Genomic DNA, 24,816 nt, shown 5'->3' on the forward strand with positions numbered 1-24,816 from the left:
GAATACTAAAATTTTTTATTAGTCACAATAATATTTGTTGACAATTTTACGGACAATCACAATTATAATTCAAAGTGATGATTCCACCCAAATATTTCACCACATCTAAAACAACACCAAAATTATAACACTTTGAATTTTACTTGTCACTAATTTTCCTACATTTGTATAAACTAACAATTATATTTCATTTCTATAAATCAAAATACATTTTTCTTTTTCTTTTTATTTTTCTTAATATTAGAAAACAGGATCAAGACCAAGTCAACAAGTCATGACTTTATAGAAATTTGACTTTGACATATCTGCTTCTTTCGAAGACGGTGAAAATTACCAGACTACCCTTAACGGAATAAGTGCAATAAAAATTCCGAAAATTGTGAAAATGACCAGACTATCCTTATCGGAAATATGTAAAGTAAATATTACAACATGTTAAAATGACAATGTTACCCTTAATGAAAATAGTGCAACACAATACTATGCAGACTGTGAAAATGACCAGACTACCCTTATCATAAATAAGTGAAATAAATATTATTATATTACAGACTGTGAAACTGACCATATTACCCTTAATGGAAATTAATGCAATTAATATTATGAAAACTGTGAAAATGACCAGACTTCCCTTATCGGAAATAAGTAAAGTAAATATTACAGACTATGAAAATAACCATACAACCCTTATAAGAAATAAGTAAAGAAAATATTACAGACTGTGAAAATGACAATTTTCCCCTTACCGCAAATAAGTGCAATAAATATTATGGAGACTATTAAAATGACCAGACTACCCTTATCGGAAATAAGTAAAGAAAATATTACACATTTTGAAAACAACCATATTACCCTTACTGTGAAAATGACCATATTACCCTTACTAGAAATAAGTGCAATAAATATCATGGACACTATGAAAACGACTATATTACCCTTTTTAGAAATAAGCGCAACAAATATCATGGAGACTATGAAAATGACCAAACTACCCTTATATGAAATAAGTAAAGTAAATATTACTTACAATGAAAATGACTATTTTACCCTTACTGGAAATAAGTGTAATAAATATTCTGGAGACTATGAAAATGACCAGACTACCCTTATCAAAAATAAGTAAAGTAAATACTACATACTGAAAATGACCATATTACCCTTACTGGAGATAAGTGCAATAAATATCACAGAGACTATGAAAATTACCAAACTACCCTTATCAAAAATAAGTAAATTAAATATTACAGACTATGAAAATGACCACTTTACCCTTATTGGAAACATATGCAATAAATATTATGGAGACTGTGAAAATGACCAGACTATCCTTATTGGAAATAAGAAAAGCAAATATTACAGACTCTGAAAATGACCATAGTACCCTTACTGGAAATTAGTGCAATAAATATTATTGAGAGTGTGAAAATGACCAGAGTACCCTTATTAAAAATTAGTAAAGTTAATATTTCAGACTGTGAAAATGACCATATGAGAAGGTATCTCTTGTGTAGCAACTTTTCTAAATCTCAACGGGTTATTTCATAATTTGTGAAAAGAGAGTATCATTTCAGGATCAGAGATGGTGAGAATAGTGTCCAGAGCAGAGCATATGATAGCAACCAGAAGGAGTAGACGAATCGCAAGAAGGAGTAGACGAATCGCAAGAAGGAGAGGAGGTGAAATAACCAAGTACAACAAATCCAGTCCCAGATCCAGCGTCTGCAAGAGGAAAAATGCATATAACAGATACAAATACGGCGGAAGAAAACGAGGAGAGAACTTAGGAAGAAGGGCCAATCGAAGGAACCGAAGAAAATTTTACAATAGAAGAATTAAGACAACGATTAGTTAAAGAAAGGAGAAGGGAAGGAGAAGCAAGAGTGAATCTAACGCGCCAAAACGCTGAGCTAAGAGAAGAAAACCACAGGTTACGGGATCGAAGATCACGTACAACATCCAGGACAACACGTGTGATTCAGCATCAAGGACAAGCAGAAGTACGTCAACGCGAAGTCGATCAAATCGTAGAGACAACCGCGTAGAGCAACCAGTGAATAACAACTTTGTTGAGCGTCTTAATGTAGGCGACAACATGCAGGAGCAACGCGTTCATAACCGCATGCAACAACATCACCTAGAAGACCGATAAGGCGAACATAATCGCGCTTATGATGACGGTGAAGAAAATGAAGAAGAAGCAAGAAGAATACTGCAAGGACGAGTACAGATACCTTATCGTAATCAACATTATCAACAAATTGAGGATCTAGAGGACAATAATGAAGCACAGGTTAATATCAGAAATGAAAGACGTAGGCGCAGGAGGGAAGAAGCAGAAGAACGGGAATTTCATGAAGCAGCACGTCAAAATAGACAAGACAACAGAGAGAGAAAAGCGTGGCTTAAAAGACCAATGGAGGGGAATCAAAACATTAACCAAATAATATTAAAAGACCTAGAGGAGATGTGAGCCATGATGACATCTCGGAAAGATTGACGAAGAAGACAGCTAGAAGAAGTAATAGGAGAAGCAAGAAAATCACCTTTTATAAGAGGAATACAATATGCACGGATCCCAACCAAATGCACTTTACCAGCATTTACTAACATTTTTGACGGGACTTCATGTGTAATCCAACACATTAAGGCGTACAACTTATGTCTTTTACAATGGGCACCTAATGATGCGGTGCTATGTAAATATTTTCCTGCAATCTTAACAGGGAGGCTCTAAAATGGTTCTATGGGCTAGATGCCAATGGGAACCATTAGATCATTTGATCATCTACAGAGCATCTTCTTGGGAGCATACATTAGCAACAATATGTTATGACCAGGAATTGAGAACGTATTCAACCTAAGACAAAGACGAATGAGAGCTTACGCACATTAACAACGCGCTGGAGGACCATGTGCAACGGCAGGAAGAGTAGAAGAAAGAAATTTCATACTAGCTTGCATTAACGCCCTTTTTCCAAATGATCTACTATACACGCAGATATTCAGGCTGAAAGATACCATAACAATGACGGAATTACGTTAGTATCAGGAGGAATAAATAGTTCTTGAGGAAAAGCAAAGAGAAATGGAATCATATCATGTTTCTGTTGCAAATGAAAAAGAAGGAAATGCAAGACTACTACCAAAAATGGAAAACGCGGTTGCTAGTACCTCCCAAGGAAGTCAGGAGAAGCAAACAACATAGAGTAACCAGAAACAAGTGGCCATGAATAACAGAGATCAAGAAATGTTCGATAGGGAATATAAAGAAAGACAATATAACAATCATGCAGGAAACAACAAAATTGCAAGAATTGATAACCAGGGAGAAGGATACGGTGGGAAAAAATACTATAATCAAGGGCCAGGAGGAAGCAACTATAGGGTCTATGAAGAAGTAAAAATGTCGCACTTAAACACTGCAATAGATGAGATCTGAGAGGCGATGATTTTAATGGAAGAAATACCAGTACTACCAAATCTTGGAATAGAGCCACCACCAGGGTAAATCAGCCGAGAATTTTGTGTCTATCATTGCTTTCACGGCCACAACACAAACAACTGTCGAAATGTGCAAAAATTCATATTGAGACTGATCGAACAAGGAAAATTGTACCATTTCTTAGCTACATAGCAACCAAATTTACCACCACCACCAGAAGGACAATCACCCAGAGCGGAGAGTGGAAAGAATACATATTTGATCGAAGTGCGCACAAATGCAAAGAATTTATACTGTAATTCAATAATTCACTCATTCAGAAGCATAAAAGACTTTCATGACAATGTGTTAAGCAGAGTCTATGCACGAGATGATGAATGAAAAGAAATATTCAATTTAGCCAAGGTATCACCACTTCATGATTGGTAGAAGCAACCTATTTCATTAAGTACAGAAGAAGTCCCAGGAAGCGGTGAATTGCACGTCAGTCCATTGGTCGTTAAACTAGAAATTATACCAAAGAGGAGAAGCGGAGAAGAAGAAAATGATGATCAAGACGCGTGGGAGATATATAGAATCCTAATAGATTCTGGCAGATCAGTTGATATTTTATTTTATCACACGTTCAAAACTATGGGTGGTAAAGACTCAGACCTAATCCCTTCAACTTATAAAATATACGGATTCAATGAATCAGCAAACAAGTCTAAAGGAGAGATCACTATGCGAATTCCACTCAAAACTATAACTACATAAGTGGTATTCTGTATAGTCGATGTTGAGTTTTTCTACAAATTTTTGATAGGCCGACCTTGGCTACATGGAATATTAGGATTCACATCAACCTTTCATCAGTGCATCAAATTTCCGCTACCTCAAGGAATATGAATGATAAGAGGAGACACTACAGAGGCGAAAAATTGCAATGAAATAGATGTTGAGAAAAGTGAAGAGCGTGCAGCTAAAAGAAGAAACTGGAAAGACGAGATAAAGGAGAACAAAAGAAAGGAAAGTTTAATGGTTGATGTTATAAGTAAGAGAGGGGAAATGCATCAAATTCTCACAAAGGCGACAACATCAACATCAGATCTTGAGTACAATAAGCGCGTCAAAGAAGGGGAATTCCATCCGGGAGAACTAGTTCTGCGGCAAATACCGCCTTATCAGAAGAGAAAAGACGGTAAATTGGAGAAGACATGGGAGGGACCATACGCTATAAAGACAGTTGTTGGAAATGGAATGTACGAATTAATGGATTATGAAGGAAAGAATGAAGGTCGAAAACTTGATCAGCCTTGGAACCAAATATATTTGAAGAAGTATCTACATTAGGAAACGCGACAATCATAATATACTTGAAGGAAGTAATTTGAGTGTGAATCTAATGAAGAACAATAATGCAAAAAGCAAAGAAGTTATCTTGAGAAATTATGTATTTCAAATAGATAGTTGTTATGAAGAAGAATAAATAAAGAAAGAAGACATACGCATTGTATGAATCAAACATATAAATGAAAATGAAAGATTTCTTCTTCAAAATAAATACATATTTCATATACAATACAAGTAGAAGAAAGAGGCAAAAATAAGACCTTATAATAAGACCTTAATAGGAGGCAATAACAATTAAAACCTCTAATTAGGGAGGCTAGGCATCCAATTATGGCGTGCACCCTAGTTTGCAAGAATGCAAGAGGCAAAAATAAGACCTAACACGCATCACAATTGGGGAAAACCTAGTAATGCATGGCTTGGGTGAAAGCCATACCATCCCTGGAACCTAAGTCATGGAAAATTGGGGTGAAACAAAAGCCTATTTAGCAGAGACTCCCGGGTTAATAGCCCAGGGTACTAAGTTCTCTCCTAAGGAGTGTAAAAACTCGATCAGGGCATCGAGGTACACGGTTGAGTCAAGAGCGCATGGGGCGTCTGGAGCGTACTTGGCCATTCTTGACATGTCCTGACTATGATACACTCGGTCCTCAAGAAACCCCACTTAGGCTGTGATCTTGAAAGAGGTCACGAAAACAACTTATTGTCGGCATAACCGGACGGGAAGAGCCCAACCTAACCTGCTATGGGTAAGCTTCCTTGAAGGGGCAATCATGGGGAAGATAAGGACGGCACCCTCCATTAGGGAGCTGAATTGTGTCAAAGACGTCAATATCGTGGGGCTATGACTCAAAGGATAGTGTAGGCCTGTCTTATTGACGCGTCAATATATCCTGCAGAGACAATAATACGAAAAGATGATAAGGCAAAGTCAATAGGTCATTATTTGAGAGAGTAGTGACTGCTTGCGATTTCGCCTCCCTACCATAAATAATACCTTGGGGCAAACATAAGACCTATCAACAAGGGTTGGCTAAATAAGACCTCCACTTAGTGACGCATAATGAGACCCCAAGAGAAACACAAAAGACCTATAAAACTGTAACTAAATCTATTTTTCAGGGAACGATCAAGTAAGAGAACGCCAAAAATGAAAAGGCAAGCGACTATATACGCACAAAAGTACAAAATAAAATAAAAGAGAGATTGATAACTATACGCGAAAATAAAAGTGTCAAAATAAAGAAAAAACTGAGGAAGAGATTAAATGCGTAAAAATAAAGACGAAATTATCAAAAAAAGATGAAGCAGAAGGGAGTATAATAAAGAAGAGAGAGTACAAGCATAAAACACAGTTATGATTATGCAAAAGTTACGTGTAATAATTTTTTCGTATATATGAATAACACTGCAAATATTAACGCACGTCTGCATAACCCATAACTATAAAGGCAAAAAACAGAGGCAAGTATGGGAATACAAATGTGAAAATAGAATGTTGTTTGCCTTTATATGATGGATTATGCATGCATTGTTACTAATTAAGATAATAGAAGAAATAGTATTTTGTTTTCATTAACAATTAAGTGCAGGAAAAGGTGCAGAAACTAAATAAAAAAAGAATATTCATAAAAGAGGAAAGATTCATCGAAGCTTGGGAGAATCAAGAAAATTATCATATACAGGTACCAAAAGGTTGTGTACATAAAGAAAGAAGATAAAGCTTTGCAAACAAAAGAAAAAACAAAAGGCGACAAAATCTCTAAAAGGATGGTTATGTTCGCCTAAGAGCATCCTCATTACTCCTATTGCTCTTCAATGTCTGAGTTATTCTCATCTCCGTCAGTTTCTTCATACTCCTCTTCGCTGTCAGAGATTTTTATTTCTTCATCATTGGGAGGAACATCAGGGAAATCGAAATCTATTAAAGGAAGCTTGTACTCAGTACAAATCTCATCAACATTCTTCTTAACATGCTCATTTGGAAGACGAAGTGCATTCTTCTTAGTATTAGAGACGTCAATCACAAGCTTTTCCTGCAATATGCGATACTTGGAATCTCTAACAGAAAGCCTCGGCTTTAAATCATTAATTTGCTGAAGATGATCCTTTTCAACAGCTACAAAATAAGACAGAAGAGATTAGTGCCACATAAGAGCAAAAGACAATGAAGATCGGAGTATTTAAAAAAGAATTTTGAGCAACCTTCTTTTTCAGAAGTAATAGCTCTTAACCACTTCAGCATGATCATTTTCTAAGCTAACATTTGAGCCAAACCCGTTCTAGCTCTATCAATAACCCTTACAGCCCATTCAAACTCATCATCATTTTCTATGAGAAAACGAGAGCGTATCATATTTTCGCGAGCGGTCAAGGTTTTAATTTCACTTTTGGCCCGATACCTCTCTGTCTGAACTTGGAGTATCGATTCTTGAAAATCCTTTAGAGCCTGATCTCCCTTAAGGATCACATTATCTTTTTCAGTTATTAGAGCTCCTCTTTTCCTCCAAACTATTAATCTCTTCCTTGTCTCTACGAATGCGATTCCTAAAGTTATTAGTAACAGTTAGCATGGACCTATTCTCGAATTTAAGGGTTTGATATCTTGATTTGAGCTCCTCCAAACTAAGAACATCTAATTCATCAACCGAAGAGTTATTCAAGGCGGCATTAAGATGATCTAGAAGGATGGAGTCTTCCACAGGATAACTGATCGCTCATCAGTTCAATTATAAATCTCTGCACACACATATTATTAAAGGAGAGTGAAAAATAACGTATTGATATTTAAATCGAGGAAGGAATGAATTACATACCGATAAGTTGCTTGTTTCTTTCACAGAGTTCTACCACGTCGTTCTCATAAGAAGAAAGATCTCCTTTGATTTTGAGATTCTCGTTTTCAAGACTGCAGATCTTTACGCTAAGTCATTGATGACAGCATGAGACATACGCGAGTTCTTCATCGACATAAAGAAAGCGGGAATTATGAATAACATGAATAAAATCAAAATTCTGAAAAAACTAACACGAGATTCAATGGCAAGTTGAAAATCCAGGGTCAAGGCAAACGCAACCCCGTGGAGAGATTCGTTATTTGACGAAGGAGCTTCGCAAAGTTTAACAACCACATCACATGCTCGACCCAACGCGGGATTATTAATAGTTGATAAAGAGTTACTAAAAAGATCAGAGAGGATCTCCATAGAAGATGCAGAGGAAGAATCCTCAGGAGAAAGCAAGGCATCATCGCGAGAGAAAATGTTCATAAGAGAAGGAAAAGATCTCTTTCTTTTCTTGGAAACCACAACTTTATATTTACCTTTCACCTCTGAAGATGGAAGAAACTCATTATTGGAACCAGTAGTGTCCTCAGGCTCGACCTGCACGCTCCATGTTAGATAAGAAACAAAGGAAACAATATTGTTAAAACAGATAAAATATTTCTTACTTTCCTTGGAGCGTGAAGGTGACGCCTTTAGCAAATTCTTCTTCTTTTTCTTGGACATATGTAGTTAAAGGCGGTAATGAATAAAATAAGCAAGCAACAGGGGAAGACAAACAAAGAGAAAGGAATAAACATACCTCTTTCTTTTCCTCAGGCCAATGAAAGACCCAGGGTTTATAGGTAGTAAGTCTATCAGGAAGAGGGATGATTGATCCATCAACACTTTTACCAGTTATGTAAGGACCATCCATGATAAGAGGAAATTCCACCCAGTGAGTATCCTTAAGCGAGCAGAATCATTGGATTTATTGTGAAAATCAACATCACGCATGATCTTTTCGTGCTCCGCGAAACCATCCTCCCTCATCAAACGGATACCTCATCGGTGGCGCTCATTGGCGACAAGGGAAACATCATAATGATTAAAGAAAATTTCCACAATATATTCTCCCTTCTTGGGCGGAACCTTCACATATTGAGGATATCAAGACTCTAAACCAGCAGCGCGGCAAGAGTACTCCACCATAATCCTAATACTATCGTCGTGCAGTTGAAATATTCTGCGAGAGAACTTAATATTTGCCAATAGCTCGTAAAAAGAGGGATCTCAGGATTATAAAGAGGAATGGGGAGCCCAGCAGAAGCTGTCCAAGCGAAATAATGACCCTCTGGTCACTCCATTTTTCAGATGCGAACTAATCAAGTCCAAGCACGGTATTATGACTCGAACCTTGGGGAACTGTCAACGTGATTCCTTTGGGTTTAAGATCATCCTTCACTCTTACAAGTTCCTTAAGAAGTTTTTGTCCTGCTCGAAGACCATTTAAAGTATGGGAATATGGAATAGAGAAAGAAAGTTCAAAAAGTTTGAAATCAAAGGATGATCAGATCGATCAAGTTAAAGGTAACCAGGGTTTCAAACTGGTGAGATTAAAATCGAAAAAGAGAATAATAACAGGAAATGATAAAGATGAATTAAGTAGCAATAGAAGAACAGTAACAGCAAATAATGTTGCAGATGAAAAGAATAAAGAGAGTAAAAAAAGAATAATGAAGGCGTATTAGGGTAGATAATTTTATCCCTCTTCCCGAGATATCTCGTTTCACAGGAGCATTAATTAGAGGAGAGATAAGAAGGGGCGGTTATTGTAAAAAGGAGATTTAATGGAAGATGTGTCGATCAATGAGTGATAAAGTCAACATGTGTAAACGGTTAGATTGAAATTCCATAAAAATGTAGGTGGATCTAAGAGAATGCGAAAAGACAAAGTTGATGCGGAAGATTAAGAATTCTCTTGTCGCTCTTTCTTTCAAAAAAGAACGATACGAGAAGAGTCAAAATGTGGGTGAAAAATACCGCACACCTAATAGTAAGGCGAAGATATACATTTGATAGAAGGCGGATATGACGCGCTCATTACATTTCTGCTGACGAATGAGATGACGTCACCAAGTCACACCAAAAGTGTGAAGATCGGCGCGGTGGTTAAAATGTGAGTGCGGAAAATATAATGAAAGTCGATTATAATGCCCTTCCAGATCCGAAAATAAGGGCTTTATTAGCTGTCCCTATAAATTAATTGGGTGTTAATTATAGGATTTCCTGCAACTACACGAAAAAAACATAATTTGACATGCAATTTGTGAGTCACATTTCATTAATGTAAGAAGTTGAAATACATGTGGAACTGAACAGTTTAAGTTTTTCAAAGAAGATTGCATGATAAACAGTCATAATTTGAAGGCCTCGTTTTAACATGTAGCTTTTGTGAGTAGTAACATAGTAAAATTCAGGTTCAGCTATTTAAAGAGAGACGAGCTGGGAAGAACATTATCTTTTCTAATAAGGTGTTAAAAATGTCTAAAGAACAAATGACAATTGAAGCTGAGATGCCTAAGGAAACTGTGATAAATAACGTATATCAAAAATCAAAAATAAAAGGAAACTGCATATTATAAACTAGCAGTAAATATCTGAATCATTATGTGGATAACAATGAGAATGTAATTAGAATTCTTTTTTGAGAAATTTCAATAAAACTTTGGATCTGGTTGTATTATGAACTGCAGGAGTGGGAGCAACGACAACGAAATATGACTTATTGCTAGTAAAAAATGAGATTTGAGTACAATATTGTTAACTTTCAACAAAATATATTTCCGCTCCATGTATACCTCATAAAATTGGTTCAATGACTCTTAAATCTCTTTCCTGGATGTAAAAGAAGAGTAAAAATGGATATTGTTTAAATATTCAATAACTTTTAAGATACATTTTAAATATTTTAAATTGGATATTTTACCCAATGTTTTTTTTTATATAACTGATTTTAAAAGGTAACCTTCTAAAATACCTTTTTCTATTTGCCTTTATGTCAATGTTCATAGATTAGAAATTACACATGCAATTAAATTTTTTTTCTTTTATAAACATTAAAAATTGGATATATACAAAACCACTGTATTTAACGAATTACCACAAATAATTGAAATATTTTAAAACAAAAGAAACTCTAGCATTCCTGATTAGCTCATCAGCCACCGAATTATTGACTCTCTTAAAAAAAAAACGCGAACATGAGTTAAGCTAGTCATGAGCCAAACATGTAACAGCCCGTCTTTTTAGCATGGCCCATGCTCAAAGATGCGCCATGGTCCGAGATGAAGTTTCATCCAAAGCTTCTGTTACGTAGTAAAGGGAACATTGGCCTAGGCCAATACGGTTCCAAAAATGGCATATTGTGTGTGTATATTGCCCAAAGGCCAATCTTGCATCAAATGGTGCATTAGGCATGTTGGGTAGATGGCATTGAGAAAAGTTAGTGCTAACATAGCACATTACGCAGGTCATTGGCCTAGAGCAAATATCGCATCATTGTGTTGGATCAAGCCAGAGCAGGTTTTCTTATGAAATGTTCAGCCATCAAGGTCGTACATTGGAATTGGAATGTCATCTAGGGTTCAACACTCCACCGCTTCGCCTCTATACATACAAATCTATTTACAGATTTATATGCTTCGATTGAACAGAAGTTCCAGAATAGGCGGCCATCATGGCCGGTTATTTAGAAAAACATGCCAACGACCATGAATAATGAAGCAAGCACCTCGAAAATGGACTTGGCGAATATCACTTTCCTCCTCCAATTTGAGTTGTAGAAATGTCAATAAAACATATATAGGGAGGGGTAGTTGGTTGAAGGTGCATATGCGTACCATGCACCAAGTAAGCTTCATAGCTTAGACGGAAGAGTATAAATGATGTTTAACCTCATTTAATAGTTGCATAGCCTTGCCAATGGGGCACATGATGTGAAGGCATCTGCATCACCTTAATGCATTTCTACGGAATGGCCTATATGGATAGGCCATTACCAGTATTGTTTGGCCATAGCCTTGCAGCGCGAGTTGGCTTAAGTTGTTGTGCCTTCGAGGACTACGGTATGTGATTGATCCCTTTAGGGTAGGGAAGGGTAAGTAGGCAGACGCAACGAGTTACAGCATTACCGGTCAATCACATTGTCGCTCATATCATCTAGTTGCGAGATGATTGCGGCATATTGACCTCTCGTATCATCTAGATCGGTATTGCGATGTAATAAATAATTTGGCCAAACTTGAACAGGCAAGTTGCATTCCATTCGTTGAATGTTCATACTTCCTATCAAGGCGTTCGACGAAGACATGCACCAACGGCGCAATGGGAAGGCCAGGAAATTAAGCTACATTAATACACAATTTAGCGAAGTTTGGATAAACCTAAGGAAGGTATGACATGAGCCTGATTGATGCACCCTGGGCACGAGAAAGACCAGTGCATGATTTCAACAATGCCAAATCAGAGTAAAGAAAGTATATATAGGCCGGAATGGCCTATGCATAAGTTCAAGGCATGTTCTATACCTAGAATGGACTCGAAATCATGTGATGCATGAGATAGTGCATCAACACTAGCCTCAATGTCTTTAAACTCTTTGCATAACAAGGGTAAGTTCGAAAGGTGTGAAATATGAGTTCTAAGGCAACATGCTCCACGAGCATGATTGCAAGGGAAAATGAACGTGCATTTTCTTAGTTTTTAGGTCCGGTTAGTAGCATCAGAGTGGCGCACCAGGAACTTATGGCTTTTAGCGTTCTGGCACGCTAGGCGTAATTTTCCGGTATATCATAGTTGGTATATATCATAACAAGTTCCGAAAAATCTCTAGGGACTATGCGGGAATGGCTTGTCAGGGAACATTTTTCCTTTAAAGGAAAACATAAAGGTGGAGAATAGGCCAACTTTTGCGCGGAAAAAAACTTGTAACTGCTAGACCAGTTACTTTGCAAATCATGTTGATCTTGTTTTAAGTACTGTGAGTTTTCCTAGCCTAAGTGGAAACACACTTATGAGTGGAAATCCGTAAGACCATTCGGAACGGTAGTAATACAATGGGACTAATCATGCCCATATATTGGCAACTGCCCAATGGTGTGCGCTGTCAGAGTGGCTATCACCCCACTTACGAGTGGCCACCTGGGAAACCGTCAGGGATGGTAGGCAACTAGATCATGTTCCATATAGTAATACAAAGTATTTACACGAACCTTGTGAACCTTAGGGACTCTTGAGCTTGTAGTATGGGACGCACGCTTAGGATACCTTATTGAGATATCCTTTTGGAAACTGGCCAAAGGAGATTCTCGGTAAAGTTGTGGACTCTTTTTCGATTCCTGAGTATGCGATATGGGACGTTTGCTTAGAGGTCCTAATTAATGTTCCATAATGAACTGAATAACCATTGAGTAATTTCTGAGCATCTGGTATGGAACTTTTTCTTAAATCCAAACCGAAGAGTTTGTGCACAACAGTCTTTGTTTTGTATTTCGGGGACAAAATTGTTTAAAGGGGTGAATGATGTAACACCCCGTGTTTTTAGCATGGCGCATGCACAAAGATGCGCCATGGACCAAGATGAAGCTTCATCCAAAGCTTCCGTCGCGTGGTAAAGGGAACATTAGCCTACGACAATACGGTGTCAAAAATGACATATTGCGTGGGTATATTGGCCAAAGGCCAATCTCGTATCAATGGTGCATTAGGCCAGTTGGGTACATGGCCTTTAGAAAAGTTAGTGCTAACATAGCACATTATGCAGGTCATTGGCCTAGGGCCAATATCTCATCACTGTGTTGCATCTTTCCAGATCAGACTGGCTTAGGAAATGTTCAGCCATCATGGAAGGACATTGGAATTGGCATGTATTCCAGAATTGAATGTACATCCCTCATGACCGGTTATTCAGAAAAACATGGCAACGTCCATGAATAGTGAAGCAAGAACCTCAAAAATGGACTCGGTGAATGTCACTTTCCTCCCCCAATTTGAGTTGTAGAAATGTCAATAAAACATATATAGGGAGGGGTAGTTGGTTGAAGGTGCATATGCAGACCATGCACCAAGTAAGCTTTGTAGCTTAGCCGAAAGAGTATAAATGATGCTTAGCCTTATTTAATATCTGCATAGCCTTTCCAATGGGGCATATGATGTGAAGGAATCACTATTCCATGTCCAGACTAAATATGCATCACCTTGATGCATTTTAGCAGAACGACCATGACGGGCTAGGCCATTACCATTATTGCTTGGCCACGGACTTGCAACGCGAGTTGGCTTAAGTTTCTGTCTCTTCGAGGATGAACTGCGATCTTTGTTTGATCTCTTTAGGGTGGGGAATGGTATGTAGGCAGCCGCAATGAGTTGTATCATTTCCGGTCCAGCACATTGTCGCTCATATCATCTAACTGCAAGATGATTGCGGCATATTGGCCTCACATATCATCTAGCTCGGTATTACAATGCAAGAGATGATTGTGGACAAATTTGTTGAGGCCAGTTGTATTTCATTCCTTGAATATTCATACTTCCTATCAAGGCATTCGACATAGGCATGTACTAATGACGCATTGGGCATGGACGGGAAAGTAAGATACATCAATACGCAAGTTAGTGGAGCTTGAATAAACCTAAGAAAGGTACGACATGAGCCTGATTGATGCACCCTTGGCACGAGCAAGACCAGTGCATGCTTTCAGCGGTACCTAAGCTAAGTAAACAAGCTAGAGATATGACACAATGGGCTTGTGCGTAAGTTCAAGGCAAGTTTTCTTCCTAAAATGGACTCGAAAGCCAGTGATGCATAAAATAATGCATAGGCACTAGCCACAATGGCTTTAAACCCTTCACGTAACAAGGGTAAGTTGGAAAGGTGTGGAAGCTGAGTTCTAAGGCAACATGGTCTTCGAGCATTCTTTCATGGGAAAATGAACGTGCATTTTCCTAATTTTTAGGCCGGTTATGAGCATATCATAGTGGCGCATCAGGGAATTATGACATGTGCGCCCTGGCGTGCTTGGCATAATTTTCCGGTCTGTCACAAAACACAGATCCTCCTTAAATTAAAGAAGATACAGAATTATTAACACCATATACTACTGATTTACAATCACTTACAATTTTCACATAAATAATCTGGTAACTTTGAATCCATTAAGCTGTTCGATGGAGAGATAAAACCTTTGTATGAGGCTGCCAAAAAATAGTTAGTGCAGTTAATTATTAGGCATCCAATACCTGCATCATGAGTGTTAGCCAGGGATAACCGAAACATCCACAAGAATGTGTAAACAAGAAACGCAAAGATCATAGTGCACTTATGAAAATAGCAGTGGTTTTGATGGCACCCACAAATCATCAGTATATCATTTTAAACTATATGATGATAATTAAAAAAGGTCATAATCAAGTGTATGGTCATAATAGGTGTTTGGTGGTCGTTTTCAAACACCAGAAAACAGCATGCTTTCTAATGAAACCATGTGATTACCTCAACAATGTTAACAAAGGCTCGGTATCCAAATTAAAAGTATTACGAGGATTCAGTATAATGTTATTCCAAGAGAGAATAAATTGATGGCTAGAAAATCTAGTGATACCCTATGGTGAAAGTTGTTTCCAAAGTGCAGTAGTGTGAGAACACTCGAGCCAATACAAGGATTAAGATGATTGAGTGTCATGATTAATAATATGCAAAATAGTCGGAAGATAGAATATGAAGTGAGAGAACTGAGTTGCACTAAAGTTTTATTGTCAGAGATGATTCCACATGTGAGCATTAGGCAGAATGATACCACTCATCGTAGGGAAGAGATTCTACTGACAATGAGAAGTAATTGATATGAAATAAAAGTATCTCCTGATGTCCAATGATCAACGTGAGCATGCATATTGTAGCTTTCTCCAACCTCCCATGTTTGATATATTTTCACCCATTAAAGGCCTCTTTGGATGTTGTGTTATACCAAGAACCATTATGTTTCAAACGGTATAAAGAGGGTTACAATTTTAAAAGTACCAGGAAGGACAAACTTGAACCCACACAACATGAGTTTCTGGATACATTAAGCAATAATACATGATATATTTATTATGCACTGCGAAAACTATGATAAAACGGGATAAAACCAGTTCCATCCTAGTTTTGGGTGAAACCAAATTTATCCAATCTAAAACAGGATAACACTAGTGTAAGGCTAGTTTAAAATGGGAGAAATCAAATTCAACCCAATCTAAAACAGGATGAAACCAGTTTCGTTATAGTCTAACATAGGAGAAAATAAATTCAACCCAATCTAAAACAGGGTGAAACCAGTTTTATCGTAGTTTAAAATGAGATGAACCAAATTCAAACCAATATAAAACAGGATGAAAGATAGGAATATGCCAGTTTTATCCTGTATAGACTGAACAAGAACTTTTATGCAAGAAAAAACATATCATATCAATATTTCCAAAATAAAAAATAAAATGAAATATGCACATTCAAAACAAATTGAAACCAAGTTCATCTTAGTATAAAACTAGATAAAATCATGTTCAACCCAATCTAAAAGAGGATCAATCAGGTTCATTCTAATCAATGTAAACATATAAACATTTTTGCTAAAACAAGTGCAAATACTTAAAGCATTTTGTTCAAATTTCATATTTAAAACAAATCTTAAACATACAAGTACAGGTGCATCAATCTTTTTACTAAGATGAAAAAAATTGAAATCAAATGTTATAAAAAAACACAATTAATCTTAGGAAATTTTACCATTTTCAATATATTCCTCATTTTTTATCTTGTAAAATTGATTTAACACAAAATCCTAATTTTCTTAGTTTAATATATTTGAGAAACTTTAACTGAATTAGGACATTAAAAGAAAATCACTGTTGATGGTGATGGTGTTGGTTTTGATGATAGTGTTTTTGATGAAAGGGGATGATATTGATGGTCGTGTTGGCGTTTGTGATAGTAGAGGAGATAAAGATAGTGGAGAAAGATGATGTTGTCGATGATGGTGTTGGGGGTCATGATAGTGGAGATGAAGATCGTCCAGGAAGGTGATAGTGATGCTGGTTTTGGTGTTTTGTGGGGAAAAAATTTTGAACTCACGCTGCGAGTTCAAAAATGAATTCGCGGCATCGCAACCATTGGATAATTGAGATATGACATCATCAAAATGAAGACTTAACCCCAGTTAAATTGCTGGATTATTAAAAAATTTCTGTATTTTTAGAATTTCTCTTTGTGTAAAAACTGAATTCCTCGAGAAATAATAATTTTTTGGCGCCGAAGGGATTTTCAAGATTCTGTCCTTTCGGAAAACCTAAGATTTTATTCAGTGGAAGTTCTTATCGCGGAATGATGGAACTCTATTTTTATGACCAGTTTGAAAGAAAAGCCTGTATATAAAAGCAAAACATGTATATATACATATATATGTTACGGAGACAAAATCAAGTCATAGTCTCATACGCATAAGAGATTGGCAAATATTCTTCGGAGAAAAAAAGAGATTGACAAATGATGACTAAACTCACGATCAATTTGCAAAAAGAAAGTATGCTTAAAACTTAAATTTTTGTATACTAATCACAAGAAGAAGTGATAAATCTCAAGAAAAGATAAACTAACCAAACAAATAAGACATATGAGAAACACTTAATTGTTGGTCACATGTATCAATAGCACCAGGTGATAAGATCTTATTTTGCCGCAAAAATCTGTTATAAGTAGACATGCCATATACCAAAAACTTAAAACTGTTAATATGATGGTTTCCTTCTCCAACCGAATCAGTGGCTCATAAATTGACGTAGAGTACTAGTATTTGTAATATAACCATGCTCATATTCTCAATTTCTGCAACTTTCCGAACTGCGCTGAAAAACTAGAAATATCCATTCCAATCACTCACCTGCAAAGAGGAAGTTTTTGGTAGTTCTACTCACTATGGGAAAAATCATCATTGACGACACTGTATTAGCGTTGTAGTACCCTACTCACTACGGGAAAAATCTGATAGAGAAAATGAGTTTATAAAATAGTTTGGTTTTTGGTCTTGGTGGGATTGGAACTTAGGATCTATTGGTCACTAAGGACACTAGGTCATTTTCACTATTTGTGAATGAACCTTTAGTCCACATAGGGAAAACTAAAGATGATACCTCTCCATAAGTATTGAAAATTTTGATATTAGAGTGGCCCTTGGGTCATTAGCACTTTTGTACGAGGGAGAGGACTTAGGCAATGGGCTAGTTGGTGCAATCACAAATTTTCACACACGCGCGGTGCTTCGCACCGAAGCACGCACGCCGCCGCCGTCCGTCCGTCCGTGCGTGAGTGCGTGCGGGCCGGGCTCGGGCTCGGGTGTGGGTGTGGGTGTGGGTCAAGACTTATCTTTTTTGGCAAAACTTCTTTTGAATTTTTGAATCAATACTTAAAAGATTTCAAACAAAATAAATCTTTGGGCAACATTATGTCTATGCATGAACGTTATATCAACATTAATTTGCATGAACGTTTTATATCAAACTTAAATTTGCATGAACGTTTTTATTTCGAATTTAAATTTGCATGAACGTTTTATATCAAACATAATGACACATGAACGTTTCAAACGGTTGGAAAAAATCTGAATTAATTGAAATTGTTTTAATGCGCGTTTATGAGACCTCTCTCTATTCTCCCCTATATAAAGCCATCACTTTCTCTCATTTCGTTTCGTGTCCAGAAGAGCTACTATCCTCTTCTTTTCGTCTTCCCCCCCTGTGTGGTCCTTTATTTTTCATTCCGTGCGCAATTGCTGTTGAGGTCGTAAGAGCGGGCAAGTACTGTAGTGCTAACAGTGCTTGCAACGGGCAGTTTTATCCTGGATACGAACTTGACCACAGGGTATAGGCATCACTCATTCTTGAGGCGTACCGGTCAAATATCGTGATAAGGACAGCGTGTTGAACACTTGACTCTGTCCTCTGTTTGCATTCCAATTGAGTGTCTATTTACTTTCCAGAAATTAATCCTTTTATTCTTACATCTTTCTAACATTTTTCTTGAGTGATTTATTGTTACAGATGCAACAATCTTAACACGATATTTCTGTTTTCTGTCTGTGACAATGGGTTAGAACGATGTTGAAAGGCCTGCAAATTTTTCTGGAAAAGACTTTAAGAGGTGGCAGTCAAAAATGTTATTCTTTCTAAGTTACCATGAGTTGGATTCATATGTTCTGAAACCTTTTGATGAATCACTGAATGATGCTGGCCGTGAGTCTTCTTTAGAAGAATGGAAGAGGAACAATTACATGTATAAAAATCATATTCTGAATTGCTTGGAGGATGCTTTGTATGATTTTTACAATGCTAAGGAAAACTTCTCTGCTTTTGATTTATGGGATGCTTTGGAGGCGAAATACCAAGCTGAAACTGCCGGAAGTAAGAAATTCTTGGTAGCTATGCTTTATGAGTATAAAATGGTAAATGACAAATTTGTGGTTGATCAATTCCTTGAACTCCAGCAAATTATGAATGAAATTCTTTCGGAAGGTATGGTGATTGATGAAACTTTTCAAGTGTCTATTGCTATCGAGAAATTGTCTACTTCCTGGTCCGAGTACAAGAAGAAACTGAGACATGAAACTGCTGAAGTTATTATGGTTGAACTGGGTAAGAAAATTCAAGTTGAAGAATTGTTGTGCTCCAAGGACAAAAATGTATCTTCTTCAAGGGACATGTCTTACAAAGCTCATGTGACTGAACATAAAGGTTCCAATGCTGATAAGAACCGAAACAACTCCAAGAAACCTCCAGGCAAGAAAGGTATGTTTCAGAAACCTAAATCTAGCATTAATAAAATTAAGGGTGATTCCTATGCTTGCGAAAATCCTGGCCATATGGCGGTTCACTGTAGAAACCGTAAGGACCTTAAAAAGAAAAATAATGCTAATTTGGTTGAAAACAACAAAGATGAATTTTCTGGCACGGTGTCTGAAGTAAATTTGGTAAAAAATGTGAGAGACTGGTGGGTAGACTCTGGGGCTACCAAACATGTCTGTGGGAACAAAAAAATGTTCACCTCCTACAGTAAGGTAGGGGAAGGAGAGAAACTCTATATGGGTAACTCATCTGCAGCTGCGGTTGTAGGAAAAGGCAAAGTTGGGCTCAAGCTCACTTCTGGCAAGACTCTCACTTTGAATGAAGTTCTTCATGTTCCGGACATCTGCAAAAATCTTGTTTCTTGTGCTGTTTTAGATGATAAAGGTTTTAAAATTGTAATAGAATCTGGGAAATGTGTTGTAACTAAGGGTAAGTATTATGTGGGGAAGGGTTATAAGACTGAGGGTCTGTATAAGCTTAATGTAAAATCTGCTGTAATGAATAACAATGATTCTTCTTCATATGTTTGTGAGTCTTTGAACGTTTTGCATGGTAGACTTGGACATGTAAATTATAAATCAATGCTTAAACTAGCCAATGTGGTCTGCATACCCAAATTTAGTTTGGAAAAGGAACACAAATGTGAAATATGCGTAGAATCAAAGTATGCTAGAAAACCTTTTAGCAAAAATGTTCATAGAAATTCTAAACCCTTAGAATTAATTCACTCAGACCTAGTTAACATGAAATCAGTTCAAACTAGAGGCGGTAAGAAATGGTTTGTTACTTTTATAGATGACTGTAATAGGTACTGTCATATTTATTTGCTTAGAGGTAAGGATGATGCCTTAGAAGCATTTAAGAGGTATAAACTAGAAGTTGAAAACCAATTGAATACTACCATTAAAACCATTAGGTATGACCGTGGTGGTGAGTACATAACTCCTATAGGAGATTTCTGTGTAGAACATGGCATAATACACGAGGTTACCCCTCCTTATTCACCTCAGTCGAATGGAGTAGCTGAACGTAAGAACCGCACCCTTAAGGAGATGAATGCAATCACACATTTTCACACACGCGCGGTGCTTCGCACCGAAGCACGCACGTCGCCGCAGTCCTTCCGTGCGTGCGGGCGGGCTGGGCCGGGCCTGGCTCGGGCTCGGGTGTGGGTGTGGGTCAAGACTTATCTTTTTTGGCAAAAATTCTTTTGAAATTTTGAATTAATACTTAAAATATTTCAAACAAAATAAATCTTTGGGCAACATTATGTCTATGCATGAACGTTATATCAACATTAATTTGCATGAACGTTTTATATCAAACTTAAATTTGCATGAACGTTTTTATTTCAAATTTAAATTTGCATGAACGTTTTATATCAAACACAATGACGCATGAACGTTTCAAACCGTTGGAAAAAATCTGAATTAATTGAAATTATTTTAATGCGCGTTTATGAGACCTCTCTCTATTCTCCCCTATATAAAGCCATCACTTTCTCTCTCTAATCCTTTTATTCTTACATCTTTCTAACATTTTTCTTGAGTGTTTTATTGTTACAGACGTAACAAAATCATCATTGACGACACTGTATTAGCGTTGTCGTACCCCTACGAAAACTTTATTTTATACATTGTGGATGGGGGGTATTATAGAAAGTCCAAGATTTTCTACAATACTTGACTAAGAGTTGTAAAGGGTGATGTGATTCATGGTTCGATAATATTTTGGCAAAGTTGCGATTCTCTTTCGATTTTTTTTTGAAAGCCTAACACAACTCTTGCTTGTGTTGTAGGACTATTTTACACAACAAAGAGTGTGTATCGTAAAAATATATAACACAACACTTGTATAAGTTGAAGGTCTATCTTAGACAACCTAGGATGTGTATCGTAGAAATATGTAACACAACACTTGTATAAGTTGAAGGACTATCTTAGACAACCTAGGATGTGTATTGTAGAAATATGTAACAACTCTTATTACTATTATGAATAAGATTTGCACGATACTTGTTAGAGTTGTAGAACTATGTTGGACAACACCTAATTATGTCGTAAAGACATTCTTTCACAACCTTTGGTTTGTGTAGTTGAAATATGGAACACAACTCTTATTAGAAGTTGTGTGCATATAACTATTTTGAAAAAAAAATTATAGCTGAAACCGAATTGTCGAAAGTATTTGACATTCATAATTTCATATTAACCTGCCAGTGTAACACATTTACATTCATTCAAGTTACCATACCAGTGTTAAACACACACATCCAAAAAATGGCAGTAATATAGATGTTTGTTACAAAAAGTTGACTCCAAAAATATTTTGAAGATTAAGATGTCTATGAGAACACTATTCGACAACATCACTAACATACTTGAACTCTGAAGTCGGCATGTAGACATGAGCATCATCCACATGAGGAGTAATCACACACACAATGTAGGCTCGTCAGTTTAAAAAGTACTTGCAAGGTCTTCAGTCCGACAAAGATTTAAACCTTCACCCTGCAAGTGCAGACCAAATGCCAAACTTTAACAAGGAAATACATTTCATTATAGCAAATAGTTAGCATGTTATAATTAGGTGTTGAACTTAGGTTTTCCGTTGCCAACACATATCATATCCAACGCATATCATATCCAACGCATATCTTATAATGTTAAGGTTAGGCAATATCTTAATAATGGTATTGCCTCGTCTTCAAAACATAAGATTGTGCTTCCGCATTGCTAAGGACTAAGGAGTGAATTACAAAACAGAGAGGATCCCGGTTGATACAGATAATATTTACAGGATATAACAACAAAAATTTTATCAAAAATGAAAATACGGGGTAGTAACAAACCTTCAGTTCTCGCCAGATGCCCCACCCATATTGTCTACTATCTTCTTCAGATCAATTCCACGCATCAAGTTCATTCTCCTTGAGTGGATTTTCAAAATATCCCATCGAGACTACAAGAATATGTGAAATAAAAATCATGAGACGCTGGCTAAGAGTAAATCATGAAAACTGAATCAGAGCACATTATTTACAGAAATTTTCAGATTTACAATTTCAGCTACAAAGTTGTTTTACCCAAAAAATCTACTGCTGTAATATTATCAAACAACTAAATGATGGGCATAGAATCATGAAAAAAACAACTATTAATCCCATCACACAAGATCACAATGATTCAGGAGGTGAACACTACTTAAGGTGAACGTATTACATACCTCCTCGTTGGGATTTGGAAACTCAATCTTCCTGTCAGTACGTCCATGCCTTAGGAGTGCTGTATCCAGAATACCAATCCCATTTGTAGCCATCAGAACCTGTAAAAATTACGTATTGAGTTTTAATAAATAAGCACCAAGGAGAAATATCAAACTTTATGCTACAATATTAATCGATTTCCTACGAAGGCCCAACGCATCATAGAACTATTGAGCATACCTTGATCTTGTTTGATTCTTCAAATCCATCCAGCTAATTAAGCAGCTCAAGCATGGTCCTTTGCACTTCACTATCACCATTACCAGTTCCACATTCCATACGAGATGATCCAATACTGTCAATTTAGTCCATGAAAATGATTGAAGGCGCATGTTCCCTGTCCACGTTAAGAAACATGTACAGCTTAAGTACGAGTGATAAAACTTCTTACAAAACTCAATAACATGATACATCACATGAGAGGCAATTTAATCAAACTAAATGGAATCCACGAGTCAGAATTAAAGATAAAACCATGTTTGAGGAAGCATGACTCACCCGTATGGAGGGTATGGAAACCCTTGTTTGTAGATGTATGAAACTGATTGAGTGTAAGTGGGTTTTGTGATGTACGGTCACGAAGACCCTGCACTCCACCGTAGTAGGGAGTTATTGCGCTCATGGTTCCTGTAAGAATAAACCAAACAACAAGGTATATAAGCTTCGAAGAAAATATATTTATTTTTTTCTTCAGTTCGTACCGATAAAGTACCTGGTTGAACCACAATTATTAATATAGCAAATTTCATAAGATTAAAGGCAGAAATTAGTAAGAAAAGTGACTCCACCACCCAAACTCAAGGGTAATAATTCATTTCCAAGGGAATAAAAACTGAAAAGTAAGAAAACAAAAATCACAAGGGTCTTGAAGAATTATACTGATTGGTTGCGGAGATTGCTGAGACCGGCCAAGCGAAGCTATACATTCCGCTCACCCATTAACCATCATTGCAACTTGTGTTCATAAGCAACATACACATCTTCAAATGCAGATACAACCTCACTGCAAATACCCGTTCCAATTCCATTGCAACATCACCTGCAACACCATCTTGCCATCACCATGGAAGACACCAAAATTGCACTTATACAAATTCCAGCAACAACAACTTCTTGTACTGCTCATCCGAATTTCATTGCACCCATTCTACACTGCCTTGGCAACTCAGTTTTCTTCAATTCATGGCACCAGCATCTCCATGTACACACCAGTCCACCAGTTCAGTTCTAAATGCTCATCACTTCAACCACCATCCGTGCAGACCTCCACCATTCCTCATACCAACAGGTCCAGTCCATCATCTTCTTCCATCTTTCAGTGTTGTTCTCACAGGTAACAGCAGAAACAAACCAAACCCATCCTTCTTTCACTGCATACAACAACACAGCACCACCAGAAGCTAATCATAATAAATCACCATTACCATCTGGACTTCATCTTTGTTGTGAATTAACACCACCAACACATTGTTCTTCAGTTATGCAATATTGCTTACAACTCACACAGCATCACATTCTGGAGCTTCACCTGTCCTAACCATACATCAAATTCACTCTATTTCGATTTCATAAACTTAATCCTACTCTTGTTCTTGAGCTCATGACAAATCTACCTTCTCAGTAGATGTATCTTCTTCATCTTTTGTTCTTGACTAAACAAATATGAAACCCCCATCGATCTCAACTCCAAGCTAGTCCTCTTTCCCATAAAAACAATTGGTATAAAACACAACACCACCTTCTGCAATCAAATCCACTACCATCTCTTCTATCTCGGTTCAATTCATCAGCTCAAATTCATTCAAGCCATAACCCATATCTCAATCAAACCCTGGATTTTTTGTTCTTGGCTACAACAACAATCAAATTGAGAGAAACCCCCAACTTTACTCTCAAACCCTCACTCCTGAGAATCTTAAATTCTTCTCCTCTGATTCTTCACCATCTTTAATATTGAGCTCACCTTTTTACTGATTTCAGAACTAACTTGAACCCAATCTTCAGTTTCCTTATAAACTTCGAAATTTAGTCATTAACAGACCCTTAAGCAATCTCCATCAAATCCACAGTATCATCTTAAAAAA

The 24,816-nt window shown here is 36.9% G+C and overlaps 2 protein-coding genes across 3 annotated transcripts; both read right to left on the bottom strand.

Moving 5' to 3' along the window:
* Window positions 1-6,558: 6,558 nt before the first annotated feature.
* LOC113337889 lies at window positions 6,559-7,702 on the bottom strand. 2 transcript variants are annotated; one of them, XR_003354492.1, is made up of 2 exons: window positions 7,591-7,702; window positions 6,559-6,893 (listed from the first exon to the last, which is right to left on the bottom strand). XR_003354492.1 is itself a non-coding variant. In XM_026583443.1 (2 exons), exons 1-2 carry the CDS (start codon window positions 7,023-7,025, stop codon window positions 6,580-6,582), a joined length of 360 nt encoding a protein of 119 aa, XP_026439228.1. In that variant the 5' UTR covers window positions 7,026-7,092; the 3' UTR covers window positions 6,559-6,579. The 2 variants fall into 2 exon arrangements, 1 of the variants encoding a protein (XP_026439228.1); XM_026583443.1 differs by lacking the exon at window positions 7,591-7,702 and adding an exon at window positions 6,980-7,092.
* LOC113362747 lies at window positions 7,703-8,476 on the bottom strand. The gene is made up of 3 exons (XM_026605240.1): window positions 8,360-8,476; window positions 7,903-8,157; window positions 7,703-7,789 (listed from the first exon to the last, which is right to left on the bottom strand). The coding sequence occupies exons 1-3, from the start codon at window positions 8,471-8,473 to the stop codon at window positions 7,703-7,705; spliced, it is 456 nt and encodes a 151-aa protein (XP_026461025.1). The 5' UTR covers window positions 8,474-8,476.
* Window positions 8,477-24,816: the final 16,340 nt, after the last annotated feature.

The sequence above is a fragment of the Papaver somniferum genome, chromosome 1 (assembly GCF_003573695.1).
Source record: "Papaver somniferum cultivar HN1 chromosome 1, ASM357369v1, whole genome shotgun sequence".
Lineage (NCBI taxonomy): Eukaryota > Viridiplantae > Streptophyta > Magnoliopsida > Ranunculales > Papaveraceae > Papaver > Papaver somniferum.

Bases quoted from the DNA above. Each gene is read 5' to 3' on its own strand.
- LOC113337889 (XM_026583443.1), bottom strand. From the start codon at position 7,025: ATGATCATGCTGAAGTGGTTAAGAGCTATTACTTCTGAAAAAGAAG. The intron at 6,894-6,979 runs GTTGCTCAAAAT...CTTATTTTGTAG, and splicing joins TATTACTTCTGAAAAAGAAG to CTGTTGAAAAGGATCATCTT.
- LOC113362747 (XM_026605240.1), bottom strand. From the start codon at position 8,473: ATGGATGGTCCTTACATAACTGGTAAAAGTGTTGATGGATCAATCATC. The intron at 8,158-8,359 runs GTATGTTTATTC...TGGAGCGTGCAG, and splicing joins GGCCTGAGGAAAAGAAAGAG to GTCGAGCCTGAGGACACTAC. The intron at 7,790-7,902 runs GTTGTTAAACTT...TAGTTTTTTCAG, and splicing joins TGGGTCGAGCATGTGATGTG to AATTTTGATTTTATTCATGT.